This window comes from Paroedura picta, chromosome 8, assembly GCF_049243985.1.
Source record: "Paroedura picta isolate Pp20150507F chromosome 8, Ppicta_v3.0, whole genome shotgun sequence".
NCBI lineage: Eukaryota > Metazoa > Chordata > Lepidosauria > Squamata > Gekkonidae > Paroedura > Paroedura picta.
The window spans coordinates 76,930,413-76,947,794 of NC_135376.1; the positions used below are offsets into that span (position 1 = coordinate 76,930,413).

At 48.8% G+C, this 17,382-nt stretch overlaps 1 protein-coding gene across 11 annotated transcripts in view; it reads right to left on the reverse strand.

The window, feature by feature from the left end:
* ANAPC16 (anaphase promoting complex subunit 16) overlaps positions 1 to 17,382 on the reverse strand; it is a 53,785-nt gene that overhangs the window by 12,334 nt on the left and 24,069 nt on the right. For 5 of the 11 annotated variants that reach the window (XM_077350457.1, XM_077350462.1, XM_077350465.1 and 2 more), the window contains one exon: positions 13,343 to 15,855. In XM_077350457.1, coding sequence (XP_077206572.1) covers positions 15,740 to 15,855 — 116 coding nt within the window. In that variant the 3' untranslated portion in view covers positions 13,343 to 15,739. Of the gene's footprint in view, positions 1 to 13,342; positions 15,856 to 17,382 lie in introns of those variants that run through there. The other 6 variants (XR_013233700.1, XM_077350458.1, XR_013233698.1 and 3 more) reach the window with 5 other exon arrangements.

Below are 17,382 nucleotides of genomic sequence, written 5' to 3' on the forward strand. Positions count from 1 at the left end.
CGTTCCTGGGCAAGGTGGTGGAAAGGGCTGCGGCGGACCAGCTCCTAGCTTTCTTGGATGAAACTTCGGCACTCGATCCATATCAGTCTGGCTTCCGTCCTGGCCACGGGGTGGAGACGGTGTTGGTCGCTTTGCTGGATGATCTCCGTCGCCAGCTGGATAGAGGCGGGTCAGCCGTGCTGGTCCTTCTGGATCTGTCGGCTGCTTTCGACACCGTGGACCATGAGATATTGGGCCACCGCCTCGCCGGTACGGGGATACGGGGTACAGCCTTGCGCTGGATACGCTCCTTCCTCCAGAACCGGACCCAGAGGGTTGCAGTGGGGGATGAGCTCTCGCGCCCTTATGGACTCCCTTGTGGGGTCCCACAGGGCGCGGTTCTCTCCCCCACACTATTTAACATCTTCATGCGCCCTCTGGCCCAGCTGGTACGGAGTTTTGGGTTGGGCTGCCATCAGTACGCTGATGACACCCAGCTCTATCTCCTCATGGACGGCCACCCAGACTCCCCCCCAGAACCATTCGCTAGATGTTTGGAAGCAGTGACAGAATGGTTTGAGCAGAGCCGCCTGAAACTCAACCCCTCCAAGACGGAGGTCCTGTGGCTGGGAAGTAGGGGGCGGGAACAGGAAGCGCATTTACCCACCCTGGCAGGGGCGCATCTTACCATCGCGTCCCAGGCTAGAAACTTGGGTGTGACCATTGATGCCTCCCTGACTATGGAGGCGCAGGTCAGGAAAGTAGCCGGCCAGGCATTTTTCCATCTTCGCCAAGCCCGGCTACTAGCGCCCTACCTGTCCCCCGAACACCTGGCCACTGTGATCCATGCAACGGTCACCTCCAGATTAGATTTCTGTAACTCGCTCTACGCGGGCCTACCTCTGTCTCTGATCCGGAAACTCCAGCTGGTACAAAATGCAGCCGCTAGGGTCCTCACCGGCACACCTTGGAGGGCCCACATCCAGCCTGTGCTGAGGCAGCTGCACTGGCTACCAATTGCTGTCCGGATCCGGTTCAAGGTTCTGGTTCTAACCTTTAAGGCTTTACGCGGGCTGGGACCCACATACCTGAGGGACCGCCTAGTGCCCTATGCCCCCCGCAGGGCTCTGCGCTCTGCGAGTGAGAATCTTCTGGTCGTTCCCGGCCCTAGGGAAGCACGCCTAGCCTCGACCAGGGCCAGGGCCTTTTCGGTCCTGGCCCCCACCTGGTGGAATGAGCTCCCAGGTGAGCTGCGGGCCCTGCGGGACCCTTTAACGTTCCGCAGGGCCTGCAAGACGGAGCTCTTCCGCCAGGTCTATGGTTGAGGCTGGGGCTGCTGGGGTACATCGACTGCTCTCCCTCGGGCTTCCTGAACATCGTTGACCTCCTTCTCCTCCACCCCCCCTTTTTTAGGAATGGGGGTAGGAAGGGGATCTTATTATTGTGCTGCCATGTTGTGACATTTTAAAGTCTTTTAATGGGAGTTTTAATGGGTTTTTTAAGACATTGTAACCCGCCGCGAGCCATTTGGGAGTGGCGGGAAATAAATCGAAATAATAATAATAATAATAATAATAATAATAATAATAATAATAATAATAATAATAATAATAATAATAATAATAATTTTCAGCAGGGGACAAGACCCTGGTGATCATGTTTTGGGAATGCAGAAGGAGCAATTCTAGACATCTCCAGTAGAGGGGGATGGAGAGATCAGCCACTGCCTGCTGTTTGGGCTAGATGGACCAGTGGTTGAAGGTAGCAGGTCTTCACTTGGTAGAGCGCCACCTGCTGGACAGAATCAGGGTTCAGGGTTACTAAGACTCCAAAGCATAGTTATTTGTTCCAGGGACATGAACATTTTAAAGATCTTCGAACCATGTAAGAGTTTAAAAACGTATATCACTTGGATATCTCGGCAGATTCTTTTTTAAAACACGATGGTTTAAAAATGTATGTCAAGGTGACATCTTTGCAGATGAAAACGTGGGACAGTAGCATAATGTACACAAAGCAGAAAGTTTGAGTCCAGTGGCACGTTTAAGACCAACCAGGTTATATTCAAGGTATATGCTTTCGTGTGCATGTCAAAAGATTATAACTTGAATAAAATATTGTTGGTCTTAAAGGTGCCACTGGACTCATACTTTGTTCTGCTGCTTCAGACCAACACGGGCGACCCACCTGAATCTATAATGTATACACATTTATGGATATTACTTTTTTCCGAGAAAAATAACTGGCTTTTGGTACCCCATTGGTACCAAATGGGGCGTCTTAAAGTGGGTTACAATTGCCTTGCCTTCTCCACAACAGACACCCTGTGAGGTAGGTAGGGCTGAGAGAGCTCTGAGAGAACTGTGCCCCAAGGTCACCCAGCTGGCCGCATGTGGAGGAGGATTAGGGAATCAAACCCAGTTCTCCATATTAGAGGCCACCACTCTTAACCACTGCACTGCACTGGGCTTACCCTTTGTTTATATACAGACACACAATGTGTGTGTGTCTATGTGTTTGTGTATACACTCTCACACACACACAAGAACCAGCATGGTGTAATGGTTAAAGTGTTGGACTAGGAGCTGCAAAACTGAGGCTCAAATCCCCACTTTGCCATGGAAATTTGCTGAGTGGCTTTGAGTCAGTTCCCTACACTCTTAGCCAAATGTACCTCAAAGGGTCGTCGTGAGGATGCAACAGAGTAACAGGGAATGATGTAAGCACCATTCGGTCCTCACTGGGGAGAATGGCAGGTTCTAAATTAAGGAAATTAATGTATGGTTCATAGGCAGAGTTATAGCCTTCCTAAGACTTCAGTAGATCCAGAACGGTGCAATTCTGTTTAGGATTGCAGTGATAATGTGGTTTGGGTTTGGACTAAGCCAGGCTGCAGACCATGTAGGAGATGTGCTATAAAGGGGTTCCAGTTTCCTCTGGACGACGTGATTCCAGATTTCCCAAACTAGTGCAGAAGAGCTTTCCCCTTGAGTCACACTATTGTTGTGAGGTTCAAGATCAAGGACTGCTTGATAAGCATTTCAGATGAATGAAAGTGGCATGAAGACTGAAGAAGGTTGGGTAGTGACATGTAACATCTGCAGAATGTTTGTCTTTTTATCAGCAAGCAGACATCTCTTTCTAGGGTCACCTTTGAAATCTGCCCCTCCCCCAATGTTTCTAATTGCCATAGGGTCGGTTTCAGGGTTCTTTGGGGCCCTGGGCAATGCTGGGGGCTCCACCTGCTTCACTCCTTCTCCCTTTCATGCCCTCCTTTGCCCCCCCCCACACCTGTGTGCCCACCTCTTGCCCAGGTGATCTCCTTCCACTTTCAAACTCTGATACTCTCTGCGTTCCATTGACTGCTTCCCCTGCCATCGCAGGCCAGGGCTTGTAGAGGAGAGTGCTGTTGCCATGGCCACCAGGAGTGCTGCCACTCTGAGCAACCCACATGCCTTTCCTCAGCAACTCTGGGCAGCAGAAGAGGTATGTGGGTAGGAAACTGGGGGCAGTGGTCCTGTGCCGCAGCAGCTGCCCCATCTCAACCTATGCTGACGCTGGCCCTGCACTGCTGTGATGGTCTCAAGGTCTCAGATTCAACAGAGGAAGTTTCCCCAACCTTTGTCTCTGGGCCAAGGGAGGAAAAACTTCCCTTAGAATCATGGAGTTGGAAAGAAGGGACCACCTGCATCATCTAGTCCAACCCTCTGCACAATGCAGGAAACACAACTACCTGCCCACCCACAGTGACCCCAATTTCATGCTCCGATGATGCCCCCCCCAAACCAGAATCCTTGGTCTGGAGGAAATTCGCCTTCTGACCCCCAAAGTTGCCATTTCCCTGGACATGCAAGGGAGGGCCACAAGAACCAAGCAGCGACCCTACCCTTCCTGCCCACCCACTCACAATCTGCCTCAGTTTGCGAAGTTTACCTTGCTACATTTCAGAGGGCCAGGCAGTTGTTACGTGCTCAGGAAGAGCCAAAAGCGACCATCTTATAGGGCTTTGTGTTGCTTCAGCTGGTAGCCGTATTGGTCTGAAGCAGCAGAACAGAATTCGAGTCCACTGGCTCCTTGAAGACCAACACGGTTCGCTTCATAATGTTCCTTGTCGAGCACTAAAGATTTCCACTTGGGGATACCCTGGGATTTCAGCTCATCTCCAGACTCAAGCGATCCATTCCCCAGGAGAAAATGGCTGCTTGGGAGGGTGGGCTCCAGGGCATTATAGGCCAATGAGGTCCCTCCCCGCCTCAACATCTGCCCCCTCCCAGCTGCAGCCCCACAGTCTCCAGGGATTTCCCAGCCAGAGCTGGCAACCCTGGCAGGTACACAAAAGTTGGCCTTCAAGGTGCCCCTGGGCCCCAATTTGTTCTGTGTCGCCTGAACAACCCACAGAAGCATTTGCCACTTGTTTCTTTACAGGCTTCACTCCAAGCGACTATTTTTAGGGCTGCATCCGGGAAAGGAAAAGCGTCTGTCTCTGCAAAAGCGGAGATGTGGTTTCTCATTTATTCCGCCTCCTGGTCTGAAGCACATCAGGCGGCCTGGCTCAGGAAGACTTTCATCTGTCGCTAGAGGTAGTCGGCTCCCAGACAGGCCGATCCCGGACCCTCCGCACCTCCAACGCCTGGGGGCTGCCACGCTTGCTGCCATCCATGGGAAGCGGCAGAGTTAGAAGCTCACAGGCATAATCCCACCCTGGCGTCCGGAGACCACTGCCCTCACATTGCCTCTGCTTCGGGCTAGCAAAGGAGGCGGCTGCAAACCTCCCCCCCCCCCACCTCACACACTTTTGCGCTTGTTCTAGACTCTCAAAACACGCCCCCGGGTTGCTGATGCGGGAGTTTGGCAGAGCCCGAAAAAGCCCCCGGAACTTTCGGTGTTGGTTGAGAGGAAACCCACCAGGCCCCTGGGTGCCGCTTCCCTTTCAGCCCCCATTTTCACGGGGGAAAGGTCATCAGAGAAACAAGCGTTTGGGGCTTGCTTGTGCTTTTCCGGTGCACGGGTACTTTTCAATTGTGAACAGGGCACGCAGGCAATGCATCTGAAGAAGAAGAAGCGGAAGAGTTGGTTCTTATATGCCGCTTTTCTCTGCCCGAAGGAGTCTCAAAGCGGCTTACAGTCGCCTTCCTTCCTCTCCCCACAACAGACATCTCCCTGTGAGGGAGACGGGGCTGAGAGAGCCCTGATATTACTGCTCAGTCAGAACATCCTTATCAGTGCTGTGGGGAGCCCAAGGTCACCCAGCTGGCTGCGTGCGAGGGAGCACAGAATTGAACCCAGCTTGCCAGATTAGAAGTCTGCACTCCTAACCACTACACCAAGCTGGCTCTGCATGCGTACAGCCCCCAGTAGGCTGATGCTGAGCATTGGCTCAATGGTAAACCTGGTTTTTGGTATTTTGCTGTATAATGTTGAATGGGCTCCTTATGCAGGAGGACACTGTTTGCCTTTATTTGCCTGTAAAAACAGACTGACCCACAACAAGGGAAATTTAGGTCCTGCTCAAGGGATGCCCTGGGCCCAATCTTGTCAGATCTCAGAAGCTAAGTAGGGTTGCCCTGGCTAGTATTTGGCTGGGAGGCCACCAAGGAATGCCAAGGTTGCTATGCAGAGGTGAGCAATGGCAAATGACCTCTGTGTCTTGCCTTGACAACCCTGGGGGGGGGGAGCACCATGCTGGGACTTGACAGTGCTTTGCACCCCCCCCCCCAAGGGATGAGTCCAATAGGACTGTGGGTGTCCCTCAGAGTGTTCTAGCACAGTCTTCCTTTGTGAGTCAGAGCCCCTTTGTAAGAGGCAGCATTAGGTAGAAATAGTTACATTCAAGGCTGCAGACAGCAGAGAAAGTGGCTTTTTCAGAGCAACAAAGAGAGGCCAGAATGGGCTATCAGTCTACTTGGAGTGGATGAGGGCCATCCCAATGGTTGATAGGCAAACGTGGATGAACTGGAAATTGGTCTAGGTCAGGGAGAAACACGATAAGCAGACCCAATTAGAAAAATATGAGAGTATCACCGAACCAATGAAAATCTGTGAGAGGTGGGATGTGCTGAGATAGTAGCATCTCATGAGTGAGTTATGCCAATATCGCATTTAAACATGGAAAGCTCCCTGCCCTTAGGAGCTTGCAGTGTTTATTTCCACACAGGGGAAGGGCCCCTGCACCTCTAGATAGGAGCCGCTTCAAAAAGGCCCATGAAGAGGGCCAGTAAACTTAGCTCAGAAGGAAGCATCACCATGGCCCTCGGAGGTGGTTCCCAGGTAAACCTACCCTGGGCTTCAACCTTGGAAAGTGCCATAAAGTTGCACAACTGATCTCAGCTGCTTTGGGGCCCTTGTGCTTAAGATGTAAGCCACAACAGCCCCTACAGAGGCACAGAGGGCAATCCTCAAAATTCTTCTTGAATCTGTTCTATGGGATTTGCTCCCCAGAAAGCGATCTAAAAACTGCACTGTCCGAGATCAGCATAAAGCAAGAAGGCCCAGTTATTTTCCTGTCTGTGTTTGGCTCTTTCACTGGGTTGTTGATACAGAAACGGCAAAAAGTAACATGAGCGCAAGGATGGAATTTTTCCCCCCTGTGCATGGAAATTTCCTTCTTGGACTAGGGAAAGTTAATTGAAGGTGACACTTACTGTGAGTAACCCGTGGCCTTCCTGGGAATTAAGTGGTGCGATTCTCTGTTCTGGAGGCTGAGGAAGCCCTCGCTGTGCAGCGAGACTACAGGGTTTGTTCCAGAGTGGCACAATCAAAACTAAAACCTCGCTTACGGAAGTGTGTGGTGTGTCTCCATCCAGGCAGCGGCCCACAAGAGGCCTAGGCAGTGGTTGCCCAGCGTCAGAGCAGAAGGGCCCGGGATCTGACTCCAGAGGTGGCAGCGTGAAATATCCTAGAGCAGTGATCTTTGCAGGGAGTTTCCAATTCCAGACTGGGGAATACCTGGAGATTTGAGGGTGGGTCCTGGGGAGGGTGAGGTTTGGGGTGCGGAGGGGCCCGAAAGGAGTCTACCCTCCCAAGCAGCCATTTTCGCCAGGGGAACTGATCTCTGCAGTCTGGAGATCAGCTGTAATTTCGGGGCATCTCCAAGCCCCACCTGGAAGTTGGCAACTCTAGGAACTGATCTTTGAGGCTGGAAGCCAGTTGTCATCCCAGGGGATCCTCACGCCCTGCCTGGGGGCTGGCAACATGACCAGGGGAGGAGGAGGCTAGCTGCAACCTATCCAGGGGATGCAGAGAAACCCCTTTCCCTCCGCCTATCATATACCTTGGGAGTAGGGTGGCCAGCGCTAGGTTGGGAAATTACTGGAGGCCTGAGGGCAGAGCCCTGGAAGGAAAAAAGAGGAGCCTCCCCAGTAGGGTTGCCAACCTCCAGATGGGGTCTGGAGACTTCTCAGGATTGTAACTGATCTCTAAAAAAACAGTTCTCTTGGAGAAAATGGCTGCTTTGGGGAGGGGAAGGGGGCTTCATGGCGCTAGGCTCTGCTGAGGCCCCTCCCCTGCCCACATTATGATGGAGAGTGTGATCCAAACTGTGTTCTTGCAACACCAGGATCAAATAAGCCCGGCTCGCATAGCAAGATGGTATTAAAATCACTCTGGGGAAAGCGCTGCAGTCTCTGGCTGCTGTTTTGCATTGCAAATGTTCCACAAATGCCTGGGTCTGCACCACTTCCTATAAAGCAGCCTTCCAAAGAGAAAATTATCTAACCGGCTCATTAAACTTCAGGAAGAACTATTGACAAGACTAGAGGACTGCAGACTTCCCCAAAACTGGCCCTCTTCCTGGGTACTGAACAACAGACTGGAATTATGATGTTCCCTGATCATTTTTTTTTAAATTAGGTATTTGATGCTGCTTCTGCAATTGGAAGAGAAAGACTGGTGGGGGCCCCTGTTTTTAAGTCTTTGCTGTAGTACTGTTTTCATGCCCAATTGCCCCCACCCTCCAGCTGCTTTAACCACAGGAGGGGGGGGTTAAGAGTTTTCATATCCTTATCCCGGCAGAGGCAAAAACAAACCTGAGAGAGGCAATTTTTAGCAAGAAGCAGCACTGGGGAAAACAGCTCCCCCCCCCCCCCCACATACACACTTCCTTCCTTCTGCTCTCTGCTTTCAAATCACCTCCTTGCTGGCTCCTGTTTTAAAAACGACCATTGGGGGAAACTGGGGGGAAATGAATGGCTGAACTCCTCGGCATAAATTTCTGTCCTGATGTGCGTGAATTAAGTGGGCAAAGATCTCCCCAGTCCTTGTGTCATTTGGGCTTCTTCAGCTGGATTGCTGAGGAGCATGTTAAAAAATATGGGCAACCCTAAGTATTTGGGTCTGCATGGGGGGAGGGGAAGCAGAGGTATTAGGGATGCCAACTTCCAGGTGAGACCTGAGGATCCCCTGGGATTACAGCTCATCTCCAGATGACAGAGATCAGCTCCCCTGCAGAAAACAGCAGCTTTAGTGTGGACTCTGTAGGACTGTACCCCATGGAGATCCCTGTCCTTCCGAGGCACATTTCAACCTGGAGCCGGCAACCCCACCCCCCAGCCCCTGATGGTGGCCAGGAGGGACCCAGCAACCTGCAGGATATGAAGTAAGTAATGAAATCCATGATTTCTGCCACTGTAGAGAGGATGTAGCTGCTGGGCCTTCAGGGGATGGGCAAGCAGCAGAAACTGAGCAGAGGGAATTGGGCTGGTCCCAGCATTTGCATGCAAGGCAGACCTTCAGTTGTGACTTGGCAACCCACAGAAGCCCCTTGTGCTGCAGTGTGTTTGTGGGTGACAACAGAAACGCATCCCCCCACACCTGCCTCCCCTGCAGCACAAACAGGGGAGCTCTGGCTGTGTTTCTAAGGGTAGCGGCCAGCTGCCTGAATGAGAGCTCTGCCTTGTTTCAGAGTGTTAGAAAACAAGCCCCTGTCAGCGTTCGAAACGCACGCAGGCGTGCCGCAAAGCCAGCCCGGTCAGAGTGGCGAGCAGAACTTCCCTCCTTTGGTTTACGCCTGGCAATATTTGCTGTGCTATTTGCTCCAAGTTATCTAAGAAGGCTCCCGCCCCCCTTCTGGTGCCTGAATCTGGTGCTGGCCTGAGATTTGTTTGTACATAATTAGAGTTCATGTGCAGATTCTAGCACCTCGGAGGGAAAGGCAGCAGAAAAGCCTTTCTCGCCGGGACAAAATGTTCCTCTGGCACCTCCAGGAAACCCCAAGAACACACTCAACAGGGCCTTTTGTTCTCTCGCCTCTCGTAAACTCTTTCTGACTGCCTTTCTGCGTCCCATGACTCTCCCAATACTCAGAAAGGGCGATGGAGCACTTTGTTCAGAGTACATCTCCAGGGCTTGGGTGGGTCAGAGACTAACGTTTTAAATGCAAACCAGTCTTGCCAGAGGACGAGACGATTACTTCCTCCAGTCAAAATGAAGGGGAAAAGTTCCTAGAATGACTGCATCTTTTTACAGCGGAGGTTCAGAGGTTAAGGTTGACAAGGTTGCATTTTTGTTTTCCAAAAATCCACAGAGTCAAAAGCTTGAGCGTTATAAAACTATGATGCTCTCACTCCAGAAAAACTGAGAACATGGATGTCTCATGTCTTCCCATTGGAGCCCGGAGAGCTTTAATATTCTCCTGAACTGGGATGAGGTAGTCACGGATCCTCCTGCCTGGGGTTCCATGCGCCTATTCCCCACTGCTGCTGCTTGCATGACTCTGTGTGCATGACTCTATGGGTAGAGAGAGCGTGGGGGAACAGGTGGGGCTGCCTCAGCAAGAAATTTGCCTGCATGAAGACACCTGAGGACGTCTGGGAAAATGTTTACAACTGGCCAGGCGGCTGAACTCTTGGGCATAACTTTCATTGGATCGCAGGCAGTGGTAGGATAGCAAGCTTTTGGGTTGCACAGAACTCTTCTTTTCCCCATTGGATACATTTGTGTGGTCTTCTTAGTAATGAAAGCTAAATGGGATCTTTCTCTCTCTTTATATAAAGAAATAACAATGTATTGCTCAGTCCTCAGTAGGAAGATGCCTTGGGACAGAAGAACTAGCTCTATTACTAGCAAGGGGCCAGTCTGCTTCCTGATTGGAGTTGCTATAATTTTCACAGAAAAGCCAACTGAAACTTGATCTTGATTGTTCATCATGCCTGTGTTGTATTGAGTCCAACGCTTTATTGGATCACCGTGGCAATCTGCCCATAATTTTAAAAATGTAGTTTTGCAGCTGTATAGTGACAGCTTGGGAAGATTGCTGGCTGGGCCATCTGTTGATCTATATTCACATATGTTGGCTTCCTTGGGTTCACACAGACCTCCCAGCATCATCAGTATAGGCAAAGTGGGCACCACGGAGAGTTACATTCACATGTATAGGGAAGGGACCAGCAGGCCAAACTATCTGCAATGCAGACTGGATGAACACGAACCCCAAATGCACAAGGCACATATGCTCCTCTCTCTGCACCTAGATTTAAGCTCCTCTTTAATTTTTTTCTTTAAACACAAAAGGTGACAGGAAGAAACAGTGTAAACTGAGCATTTATGACCCCTCCCCCCCTTACACATTCCCAAAGCACTTTCAGGCATCTGATAGGGCTGCATACAATTTGCAATTCACACATAGAAGTGTCCGAGCATCCCTGGAAATAATGCTAGCAATAAAGATATAATTTGGTGTAAGGGATAATAATTTTTTTCCATACAGCTGTAGTATGCAGCACATTGGTTAATGTCAGGGGGAGGGACACATGATCAGGAACAAAGCAATGGAAAAGAGTTTGGCTCCACAGAATCTGACGCCATGATCTGCAACAGTGACAAGCCCCAATCAGCCCTGAAGAAAATTAGACACAGGCATCTGAAACTCAATCCTAACAGGTGGTCTTTTGCTGTAACACAGAAAGGAACCCTCAGCATTCAAAAGAGAATAAAGTCTTGCACGTCCATCCCACTAGCCTTAGAAGACAGACACACACACATGGCCACCAATCTGAAATCAACATGATTTATGCATAGATATGCTTCAGGCTGGGGCATTACAGCCAGCGCTTGCTGGTCAGTGAGTTGGGCTGCACATGGCTTGCTTCACGAACAATGCACGGAGTCAATGCGCCTCTCCTAAGATCAGGAGCCACAGGATCTGGTCCTCCCCAGCCTCGAGCTTGGTGCAACCTCAAGGAGATAAAGCCAGCAGGCTGATCCTAGGCATATTTGGCTGGAAAGGAGGCTCTACCGAACATTTATGTAAGGAGTTTATAGCTCTTTTTTCAGCCAGATTGGCTTCCAAAGCGGCTTACAGGATTCCCCTATCCTTGCACAAGGGAACAAGCGTGCATGGGCCGGGGGGGGGAGCCTATGGAGGGAGACTTCCTCTTCCAGCTTCGGTTTGGTCTTTTTTTCTTGCCCCTTGAGTTGCTCCTGGCATTGCTGGTCTTGCCAGCCATTAACTTAAAAAAAATTAAAACCAAGTAGTGAGTTGCCGGAGTGGTTCCCCCCGCCCCTCTATGCAAAGACAGAAGCATCCCTACACCCTGCGGCACCTGCGGGGCCTGCCAGAACACTGATAAGTTAGAACTGCCAGTGAGTAGAGATAAGGATGAGTAACTGGCCCTGGTGGTAGCCTCCTTACTCCCACGCTCCGGCTCCCAGGGGGGGTTGGAAATGGTTCAAAACCGTAGGGAATGGACACGTATGATGAATTTGGACTTTGGTTATGCTTTCAATGCTTTTTTTCTGGAAGCTGGGAGTAGCAGCTTGTTTCTTTTTTAAAATGGAGGCGGCTTAAGTCACAGCTTGCACAGAAGTGCCCTGGGAGCCGCACACTCTCCCCTTCGATGCACATTATATTTAAGTCGTAGAACTCTGCACAAGCGGAAACCCAAGAAAAACACAGCGATAGTAGCCACTCGCCCAAAGCTAAACTTCTTGCACTACCCGTTTGTGTCTCTGCTTGCAGATGATCCCGTGCAATCCATTTCTGGACACCAGAAGGAGGAAAGTGCTGCGTGTTTCACAAGATCTGCTAAGCCTGTGAATGTTGCTGCTTGCACACTGCTGGGTCCAAGCCACAGTAGGAATGGAAAACTCCACTCCCTACACAGTTTTTAAGTGTCCAGTTCTTCTTCTTTTTTTTTTAAAGGCAACTCCAGCTGATACCCTGGTTTGCCTTTCATCAAGCCAGCCAGGAAGGGGCTTCTGATTTCACAATTCTATGGAACGTTTAGACCGCTCTTGAGAAAAACGGCCCCAATAACAAAATTTGAGTCCAATGACACCTTTAAGACCAACAAAGATTTATTCAAGGCGTGAGCTTTCATGTGCAGGCACACTTCCTCAGATAATAACAGAGCAACTTCCAGCACCGGAGATTTCTGGATCTTTGGCATCCAGGGCACAAAGCAGCAGCCACTGTGGCAATACACAGATGTCCTCCTGTCTTCTACTGCTCATGGGGTAGAATACTCAACAAGGTATCCATCTGCCCTTGATTGAAATGGACAGCTTAACCGCAAGATGAATTTGTCCAGGATCCAAGCACTGAAGAGGGCATCATCCCTGCCTGAAGTCATCAACTAGGATGTCATTTTTACGGGGCCCTGGGTCCACCCACCAGAAGCACTGTTAGGCTCAGAGGCCAGTTCTCATGGTGGTAGAGTGTTTTTTTTAATGCTAATTTTTTTAAGGGGCTCGCACCCTATTCAAATGTGGAGAGCTCCTTCACAGAATCTCACGTCAGTACGAGCCAACTTCTATTCTTCCTGCTCCCAGGCCCTTGAAAATGACATCAGAACAGACTCCGCAGCAATTGAAACCGTTTCTTTGGCAAGAAGACAATTCAGAGGCACTAGAACAATGGAAAGGGCAGCCAATTCCCTGTCTCCCCGCCCTCAGACACACTCTTCCAGTGCTTTATAATCATCACCCTCTGCCAGTATTTCCACATACACTTAACAGAGAAGACTGCGAAGACGCTAGCTCAGCAAAACTCAGGCTATCTAAATAGAGGAAACAGTTAACATTCTTCTGCCTTTCAAGATATCCTGCCCTATTGTTTTCACTGCAGCCACCTTCAAAGGAAGGGTGTTAAGGCTAATCCCCCCACACCTTTCTAGCTCTGCCCTCCAGAAGATCAACATGAACAGCAAGGAGGGCCCAAAGTGGTCAGAAAGATGCTGCTTTAAGATCAGGAGAGAGGGCAGCAAGCCTGCAGTCAAGCCATTGGAAAACTTGGGTCCCATTCAGCAGGACTGAGTTCCAGCTGGGATGCTAATTTTTAAAAGTGGGTTGGATGACGTATTCGGGCACTCCTGACCCAGGTTAGATACATTTTATACAGAGAGTAAAATTAAAGAGTCTGAAACAGAAGACAGGTATTTTATTGTTTAATTCTGAAGCTTCCATTTTATACACAGTTTCTGTTCCCATCAACTACAGAATGTACACACCTCCACATCTCTTCTAGAACTTCAAGCAGTTTTGAATGCTTTAATACTTCCCTTATAAAGCACATGCAAAAGGATTAAAAAGCTCATGTTTTATTTTCCCTTATAAATTAAAAGCAAAAGGGAATGACAGGTTTCTCCACCCTTCAGTAAGTGAGCTTATTCTAATGCTATATCCTCCCCAATTGTGACAGTCATTTTTGATTGCCAAGGGAACAGGAAGAATTTAAGGCCACAAGAGAATTTATATTTATGCAAGAAGACCTGCAAGCGCAAGTTTTGCTAACACACCCCATACTGAAGAATGGTTTGGTTTGGAGGAGGAAGGAGGAGGCTCATCAACCAAAGTTTCCAGGAAAAGATGACTGCTGAGGTGGGCCCTGCCTTGTTTGAAGAAGCAAGTGTTCCTTGCTTCTTCAGAAGCTTTCAGGAATAGGCAACGGCTATCTTCTAAGGAGCTCAGTGTTTCAAACCAAAATGCAGTCGCCTTCAGTTCATCTTTTGGAATGTCAGAAATCCTTGATAAACTCATGTTTTAGAACAGGGGTCTCCAACCTTTTAGGATCCAGCAGCCACCTCTGGAATGTTACCCCGATCCCCTGCTTAATTTCATCACATCTTTTGGCTCCAAGGGCAGCAGCTTTTGTCTTGAATATTGTTAGCCAGTTTCTTCTCAGGACCTCCAGCAGATGAATTTTTGAAGTCGGACTCTTATTAGCTCAGAAGGTGCTAGACCAGTAATGAGGAAAAAACTAGGTTCACATTCCTACTTGCTCTCTGGGTGACCCTGGCCCTTCTCTGCTTCAGCTGCTCACAGGGCTGTTGTGAAGAGAAATTGTATGAGGGCAGAATCACACACACCACCCTATGTTCCTTAGAGGAAAACTGCACTAATAAATGTTAAGCTCCTCACAGGATAATGCCATCTCATATTTTAAGAAAATAGCTGAAATTGATGTTTTCATACCGCCTTCTCCATCACAGATCCTCCAGCAGAATGAATCATTCTCAGGAAAGAAGCTGCAGTTGGCAGGAAATTGAACTCCATTTGAAATTGGGGAGGAGAAATGTGTGTAGGCCTTATTTGATAGTCTTAACCTGATTATTTTCTCAGCCACTCGGCCTAAGGTCTTCTTAGATGGGTGACTGTGCCTAGATTTCCACCCTCTGGTCATTATAAGACATTTTCCTTCTAAGAATGCATCGTTGCCTATTATTTGATTTGAACAATGCAGGTTCTTGTAAAAAAATAAACTGCAACTTCCTGGTGCATAGAGTCCTTCCTAACCAGAGGTGGAAGGGCATAGTGGTCTGAGGACCATCCCTACGGAAGCTTGCTAGGTAACCTTGGCCAAGGCCCAGTCTATCTTACCTCACAGGGCTTTTGCGAGGACAAAACGGAGAACCGCTTTAGGCTCGGCTTGACTCCTCGGTTGCAAGTCTCAATAAGCACTGCTTCTCTTAGCACCCTGCTGATATTTGCCGCAAAAGGGAAAGACTGTTTTGGGAATCAAGTCCATACAAGGCTTGGTGCTTTATGAAAGAAAAGGAAGCCTACTGAAACACCAATCTATGATCGGAAGGGAAGAACCGGCGGTCTCCCTCCCAATCTAGGCTAGGAGAGATGCTGAGAGCCCCCCTTGCCTTCATTACAAAAAAGTGGGAAGAGTAGTTAGCTGGAAGAAAGGAAGTCCCTGAGAGCAGCATTCTGGGAAAACAAAAAGACAGCAGCAAAGAGAGGAGAACACCACAGAGGAAATATAAGAAAGAAAGAAACAAAGCTGATCTCCCCACCTTACTAGCTCTACCGCTTCCTCTGGAGTGTTTTGTACAAAGCAGCGCGCAGTCCTTCAATTCCAATGCCCCTTCTTAATGCCTCACGAACAAGCCTTCAAGGTTCATGTGCTCTTGCCGGGCTTGAAGACGAACTCTGAGGAGTGGCTCTTGATATCAGCTGCCATAGCTCCTGTGGGGCAATAGGGCCTCTTGAGGAACTGACCTTGCAAGCCTCTCGCCCAGGATGCTTTACATTGACGGGACTGGAGCATGCATTCACTCTCAGTGTTCAATAGAGCTTAGCACAGCTCTCACTGAAGCCAAACAGATCCTTTTCCTAAACAGATTGCCGCTTCTTAGTTACAGAAATCACACCCCTCCTGAAACAAAGGCTACTCCAAAAGGGTTTTGTAAAACTGCTGCGCGGCTGCAGTCCACTGGAAACATCCGCTATGGCTTATTCTTGAGAACACTGCTGGGAGAATTCCTTTTAGAACAGAGTTCTGCAAGTGTTTTATCTTTTCACATTGGTAAACGGCAGCCTTTTACCCCGATGAAGGAGTGAACCCCAGAAGCTGTTCTATGGGCTTGTACCTCCATTCATCCGCTTCCAGTTCTTCGACTAAACCAGCGAGTTTTTCCATCCGAGCAACTTGCTGATCTATAAGGAGAGGGGGAAAAAATGCAACTGCGGTTTGCAGCCAACTTTCATGTAAGCCTTCTAAATGAAATGCTTCTTACAGAGGTGAGTCAGCTCAGTTTTTGCACCAGACAGTTATATGTTAGTAAGCTGGTTTCAACCTTTCAGCAGTTTAATATTATAAAAGAATTTACATTTTTATTGAAACAAGGAAAGTAATACGGATTTACTGATACTGTTACACCGATAGTGTTATAAGAACACTTCAAAGCAACAGAATAACCTCCAATCTTGCCACTAATTTACTCCCCACATTTTTCATGTTGCTCCTGCTCTGAAACTTTAGCATGCTAAGGATTTTCCACATATGATTCTATTTTTCTGTATTGTCATTTCTCCCAAACATAGTTTGTCTGCTGTAATGAAGTTTCTGCTACAGTTCCAGGCACCCAATGGGGAGCAAGTGTCTCAAGTCATTTGTTTGACCTCATGACCATTCTGTCTCATGTGAGTTGGGATCCTGAAGATGGTACAGGTCTGACCTACCTCCATGAAATAATCTAATCTATAGAAATATATGGCTTTCAAAACCTGTAAGATTCTGAAGCCATAAGATCAGATTCTTCTACAGATCAGAAAATTATCAGAGTCATCAAATCTCCCAGGCTCAAAGCAGCTCCACACTAATTATGAGGCTGGTGTCCTATAAAAAATGGGAGCCAAAAAGATGTATCATGCCAAGACCCTTCACAGAAAACAGATCAAGATGGCCAAAGTTCTAAGAGTATGTTACTGACTAGGGATGGGCAATTTGGCTTGGATAAGAAAAGTACCTGAATCAATCCTGATTTGGATAATTTTTGGACTTACTGGAGCCAAATCAAAAATCCTATCAGTTTAAATCAGCAGAATCACAGAGGCCCAAATTGATTTGGGTTTGACTGGCAAGGATCCCACTAAACAGCTGATCCTGACAATCAGTTGTTAGTTGAGGTCTTCAATTGCATCCTGGGCAGGCTGTCCCAGGCTGCAGAGAGCTCTCTGCATGGGAAGGGGGCAAAGAACCACCAAACAGCTGATCCTCAGGAACAGATGTTTGGAGGGCTCTTTAAATGCCTCCCTCTCCCCTTTAGATTCTTTCCAGGCAGAAGAGGTTTGATCTCCACTGCCTACAAAAGGCCTGTGGGGGGGGGAGAGAGGGGGGGGAAGCTGCCCTCCCTGACCCTGTAAGAGCTGGCTACCAACTTGGATTGGATGGGGTGGGCTGTTGGGTGGGCTTGGAGGCTTTTAAAGGGACATCCCTTTAAATGCCCTGGAGCCTCAATTGATTTGATTGTATTCAAATTACCTGAGAACAAATCCCTGTACCAAAACTGGGATTCGGGTGATTTGGCTATACCGTGATCATTCCCCCATGCCTAAACTGTACCCAATGTTTCTTTATTACTAACATCTCTATTACGAACACACTCTCCCTAGTGGCAAGACACCACCCACCCAGTTCCTCAGAGGGAGGGGAAAATACCTCAAGTCTTCAAAGAGAAGTTA